Genomic DNA, 6,020 nt, shown 5'->3' with positions numbered 1-6,020 from the left:
TAGGGATGAAAAACAGGGCTGTAACGCAAGAGAGGACCCTTGCCTTAAAAGCGGTGGAGACAACAGTAGGAGTAGAATGAGCAGAAGCGTGATGTTTCTTAAGCGAAGATGAGATGTTTGTATCACACAAGCGAATTATGTTGAGAAATGTTTAAAATTAATATCTCTGAATAAACCCAATTGATCAAAGTTCTGTGGAGAATACGTTGAAAATTAATATCTCTATTTTCAGGTTTGCAGTCTAATTATAGATAAAACGAAATGAAAACAGCGTATAGCACAGTATTTGAGTAGAGGAAAAACAAAAAACAGATCCATATTGTTTTAACTTTTTAGAGGGTAAAACTACATATTTTATACAAACAACCGAAGTTGCTGCTTCTGGTATGATCATTATACTTATATGGAATTATACATCATCTTCATGTTGGATGGGAGGCTATACACTGAACATACCAAACCATGAAATTCAAGACAAAACATTCTAAACTAATCCCTCCTCATTCGTCTATAGGTTTGCTGAAGTGGTTGACAATATTAACAGTAAAATCCTAACGCAATATTATCAGTAATTAGAAAAATATTGATCGAATCTCTGAAGGTGTACTTGAGCCGCTGCCTCTCCAAACATCTGCTCGGGCGCCGCCCGGCCACAGTAATCCTCTTCTTTTCTGTTTTCCATGTTTCTGGAATAGGAGGAGAAGAACTCCTTGTTCTCTTTCTCCAATTCATTCCACACTGCAAATCACAAAAAGTAACTAACAGAAAATGACAGAATAGATATTTGAATTTGTATGAAGAAACGGGGTGTATGTGTGTGTAGGGTTTATGATTAAGCACCAGTGATGGTTATTGCTGGTAGGATATTGGCGTATTTCAAAAGCGCCTCCGCACATGCTCCTCGATCCAGGTTGAACACAATACATTTTTCAATTAAGTGTTGCACCTGCATCATCAGTCCCCTCCAACCATTTTAATTTAATAATGATCCACATGATTCAACCACGCACAGCAAAATTTCAATAATATAATTTGTTGATCATTGAGAACGCTCATAATATAATTTGTTACAGAATCACTAATTCACTCACCAGGAGAATATAAGACGATGATCCGGAGGGCTTCAATGGGCGATCATCTCCTGCAAGTGCTGGCATTTTAAAGTCCCTTAAACGCCGCAAAGATCAGTTGAGCTTCAACGATCGCTTGATCTATTTTCCAGTTTATGAGAATTCTATATAGAAAGGGAAATGGAATCTGAATACAATGGAAGTGAAATCCTGACGAAAATGAAATGCCAGCAAATGGAAACGGAGTGAAATCCCTACATCATGGCTGGCTACTGGTGGGCTCACACCCACGCGCTGAGTGCAAAGCTATTGGTTGCGAAGCGATAGGACAATCTCATTTAATAAATGGAAGCCCAATCCTTAGTATTACGAGAGATTTCTGGATCAGGGTCCACAAGTATATACGTTGAGAAGCTATTGGAGCTAAGACCTACGACGTCGCTTGCCCGCTGATTCCGTTTATCCATTACTGTGTTTTATTGATGATTAGGTATTATTATGAATGTTTTATATTTAAGTATTATGCGCTAGTTTAACGGGGTCACTATTTTTATTGAACTTCTCGAAACCCGGTATTTTGCTTTTTCTTAAGCACGTTTTCCCTAAAATTTGATTTAAAAGGAGAAAAAATGTAATTTTAAGTGGTTATAAGAACTAAAAATGTAATGTTAAAAGGGTTTTTCTAAGAGAATAAATTCATTAAATTCAAAAATATTATTGGCTTTAAAAATATTATTGACTTTATTGTTAATGGTGTTGAACCCGCCAACATGTTAGGGGATCTCCCCAGTAAGAAATTTTAATTAGACATGAGGCCATTTGGTGTAGGAGTCCTAGCAGTGGGTTGTACGGTATCGCCTTGACCGCGGTTTCACACAAAGGCAAGTAAGATGTCCCTGCTGTTAGCAAGAGTGTGACATATGCGGCAAGTCAAGGAAGGTGCATGAGAGGCTCTAACACACGGAGGGTGAGGTGAGTGCGCCCCTTGGAAGCATGTGAAAGCATGGAGTTAAGAAGGGAATACACGAGCAAAGATTCATCACAACATTGAAGGCAAGTAAGCTAGCAATCCAAAGTGATGGTTAAACCAACAATACATTTCAGTAAGATTCATACATACATATATATATATATATATATATATATATATATATATATATATAGCTACATATGCATGCGTAAGCAAACAATACATATATCATTTAGAGTAAACAAGATCGCTGAAATACAATACGACATATGCATAAAAGGTGTTGGCTTTGTTATATTAAGAAGTGAAAGTCCCAGTCATACAATACAACCATGACCAACCACTAGTTCCAACAGTGGAACGTTACAGTCATTGTTGCTTGCTCCTCCAAAGAGTTATACTAGCTTTGCACAGTGGAGAAGCCAAGGCTTGTTACAATACTGTCCAAGATTTCTCTAAGATACTCCTATCAGAAGCTTGGCTGACCAAAAGCCTCTACAATGAGTTATGAGGGATTATATATAGCAAAGGGTGGGGTGGCCCTTGACATTCCCCTTTGTAACAGTTCATCTACCCTCATGACTCTTCATCTACTCTATGGTTGTTACATCCAACTATTGACACTTGAACTTCCACTTGACAAGACATTACATACAATCTGTACATGTACCCATGTGAGACAAAATGGGCTTGAGCAAGCCATGCGAGACATCACTATGGCTCGGACAACTATGGGAAGACCAACTCTTCGACATCCTCACAGTGGTTGACAGTAGCGAAATGATGCCAAGCTCGGTAGTCCACGATGGTGCCCGTGTAATCTAAGGTGACAACTTTATGCAAATGAACTCTTGCCTTAATAGCATCTTGGTACACTGCTCGAGCTCATCTATCCAACTCATCTGATAACATGTGCATCATTGTCTTGAGTGTGGCTAGATCAACGACATACTAATGCATGGTGTCTACACTAATCACCAAGTCTGGGTTGGTGGCTATGCACATCAACTCATCAAAGTACGATTCAAGATCCAGTCAGACCTGTGCCTTTGTCTTTGCCTGGGTGAGTGTCCCAATAGATGGGATCGTATGTGTGCGCACAACAACATCCATGCTCCTAAATACCTGTGCATGGGAAGCTTGCGAACTAGTGATGAGCTGCGGGAGATCTTCATAGTTCTGGATCTGACTCTGGATGCATGCCTTCATCTTGACCACTCTGGGCTTCATCATCTTAGGCAAGTGTAACAGGGCTCCCTTGTATCTCATTGTCCATTTTTGCATGTAATCAACAACAGCATGCACGTTCGACAAGATACGTGCTCTCCTAGCACATTGTTGCTACTAATCATTGAGATGGACAACTGCCTTATGCACTATACCAAACTTGGAATACAACACCCGCATGACTGTGTCAAGGTACAATACTTCATCCAGTATTGCCTTCTTCAACTTTGCTCGAGCAGATGCTATAACCAGTTCTCCTCCCTGCTTGGTCGTCTGTAACTCCTTAGCCATTCGCTTGTTCTTTGCTATCAGGAAGCAAACACTCGAGATAGTGACTTCGGCATATGCTCTGGTAGCATCGACCAATGCTGCTAGATGCTTACGCACGTTAGACACGATCACTTGTTCCTCAAACTGCACAGGAGATGTGTGATCATCCAGAGTAGACACTCTGTGAGATTGCACAACTCTATGCTAGGACTCATCGAATGAGATGTTGTGCATCTCTCCCTCTGGATTATCTCCAAGGATCTCAGTGTCTCCTTGGTCACTTGGGACTTGCTCCACTTCTAGATCCGGTGAAGCTGGTGGGTCAACCTCTTAGTTATGAGGCATGAGGTCGATGTCTTGCTCTAACTCTTGTTGCTCCTTGTCTGTATCCATCTACTCAAGTACTTGTTCAATCTCTTGAACGAAGTCCTGCGACTACGATTGCTCACCCCTCTCCTTGGTGCCAACTTTTCGGATGAGTCGACTACCTGTATGGGTGTAGTTTCATCTGTATGTACATGTTGTGCCCCCTGCTATACCTATTCTTGCTGCGCTTCCTTCTCCTGTTTGTGCAGCTCCTGTTCCTTCCAGAGTTGCTCCTTCAACTCATGCAACTCCTTATATGTTTCCCCCATTCTCTGTTTTTCTCTTTGCCTTTGCACGTTCCTCCTATCGCGTTATTTCCTCTTCGCCTCCATTGCCAAAGCTTCTTTCTGCATAGGTGGGTCTGCTCGAAACTTGTAGCTTTATTTTGCTTCCACACTGTTGACAATATTCCTCTTGCCTTTGTCGCGCACCAGTATGTTTACCTCTGCTGCTGCTGTTGCTGGAGCTCTCTTGGATGCTGCTTCACTAACCATTCCACAGTGATGTCGACCGGTTCATTGGGCTTGGAGAAGTTGTGACAATATCTCCATGGGTCCTCCTCCACCCAATGATATGCCCCGTGGATCCATTGAAATTTTACTGTCACGCAGTGATCTTTTACAAAACAATGCAGGTCATACAGATTGTAACTACGGGTGTCGAAAGGATATTTTTTTATCTCCTCTGCTTAGACATCTGTGTTCTTGAAATTATCTATCTCGTATAACCCAATCCGCAACGGAAGAGTGGGCCAAGGTGCCTTCTTCTTCCGATGCAGCCTAGCTGACAATCCCATCGAGATGTGGTATGATACTTCTTGCATGACAAGCTTGTCCATGGAAAACTTCGGTAGAACATGTGGAGGCTTCTCTGTGATGTACATCCGTATGAAGGTGTCGGACGGTGAGGCATACCAATCTGCTATATCGATTAGTGTCTCCATTACTACCTTCGACATGTAAGGTGGATCCTGCTCAAATATCATCTTGTACACCGTGGTGACAAAATGATCGGATAGCTGTGTGATAACTCCTCTGAAGCTGCATTCGGACAACATTTTAAAATAAGTGTTCATAGAGGTCTCCGTCGATGTCCATGCCCACTTCAAACCTGGGAACTCCTGACGGGAATAGATTGCATCCAAGATGTAAGCGGACATGTAGATTTCTACTTGCTAACCTTTGGACAGCTACCGAACTCTTGTTGCCTGTTCCTTCAGCCGGTGAGCCAACATGTCAAACCAGTTGCATGCTTTGCCTTCACTGGCCAGTTGGTTCAACGCGATCACCCAACTCTGTGGGAAGGTCCCCTTGCCTTCTTGGCCATACAGGCAACATGTAAAGATGACCAAGTACTGATACGCCTTCTACAATATCTTTGTCTTGTAAATCTAGTTGGGTGTCATCCTGAATTTGGTTGACTCTTTTACCCAGTTCTTCAAGATATCCCTAGAGTTGGCATTGTTGCTGGGTATGCTAAAGGGTGTCTCCATGGTGATCATTGGATTCGACATATGGCACATCTGATCATAATCATGTACCCTGAAGCTAGCAATCTCCGTCCCACTGACGCTACTCAATGTCATCGTCTCAGGATCAGTATGCGAGATGATCCAATGTATCATGTCCGTGCATGGGAACACATGATACCTGCATGCAATCTGGTACAAGCTGGACTTGTGAATGTTTACATATATTTTCCGGTCTTCGAGGTCTTCCCCAAATGTGCCTGCAAATGCATCATTGACCTCTTGCCATTTCAGCTTGATGTCCTTGTCTATAGTCAGCTTGGTGTCTTCAAAGATCAGAAAACTTGTAGACACTCGCTAAACTACTGCTCCAATTGCACTTTCATCGGTGTCCTTTGATCCTGCTCTCTTGGAGGTCATTGATCCTGAACTGCTGAGAGGCTTACGAACACCTACTAGATCACGAGACATGGAAACATGCATGGAAAGAAATATGTCAGCTAAAACCAAAGCGAACTTGAGGAACGACATGCAACATACCTGGGGATTGACTGGTAAGGATTACACAATTTTTATTGGGAGGCCAGGAGACTGGCTGTTAAAACTATGCAAAAGGCAGTCTGGACTGTTGGAAGGCTGGTTGACTACT

General features: G+C 42.2%; 1 protein-coding gene across 1 annotated transcript; it reads right to left on the bottom strand.

Moving 5' to 3' along the window:
* Window positions 1–291: 291 nt before the first annotated feature.
* LOC149185678 (uncharacterized) lies at window positions 292–1,299 on the bottom strand. Its single transcript, XM_089412462.1, has 3 exons — window positions 1,092–1,299; window positions 841–946; window positions 292–738 (listed from the first exon to the last, which is right to left on the bottom strand). Exons 1-3 carry the CDS (start codon window positions 1,155–1,157, stop codon window positions 566–568), a joined length of 345 nt encoding a protein of 114 aa, XP_089268588.1. The 5' UTR covers window positions 1,158–1,299; the 3' UTR covers window positions 292–565.
* Between the last annotated feature and the right edge of the window lie 4,721 nt (window positions 1,300–6,020).

Source organism: Pinus tabuliformis, chromosome 3_1 (genome assembly GCF_031772625.1).
Source record: "Pinus tabuliformis cultivar Carrire ecotype Pingquan chromosome 3_1, CPIR1, whole genome shotgun sequence".
NCBI lineage: Eukaryota > Viridiplantae > Streptophyta > Pinopsida > Pinales > Pinaceae > Pinus > Pinus tabuliformis.
Note: the sequence above shows the minus strand (reverse complement) of the source record. Positions and strands in the feature narration are given on the sequence as shown.

What these genes read in the sequence shown, in the direction of transcription:
- LOC149185678 (XM_089412462.1), bottom strand. Translation starts at nt 1,157, where the DNA reads ATGCCAGCACTTGCAGGAGATGATCGCCCATTGAAGCCCTCCGGATCA. An exon ending in CATCGTCTTATATTCTCCTG is followed by an intron (nt 947 to 1,091) that starts GTGAGTGAATTA and finishes CTGATGATGCAG; the next exon opens with GTGCAACACTTAATTGAAAA. An exon ending in ACCAGCAATAACCATCACTG is followed by an intron (nt 739 to 840) that starts GTGCTTAATCAT and finishes TGTGATTTGCAG; the next exon opens with TGTGGAATGAATTGGAGAAA.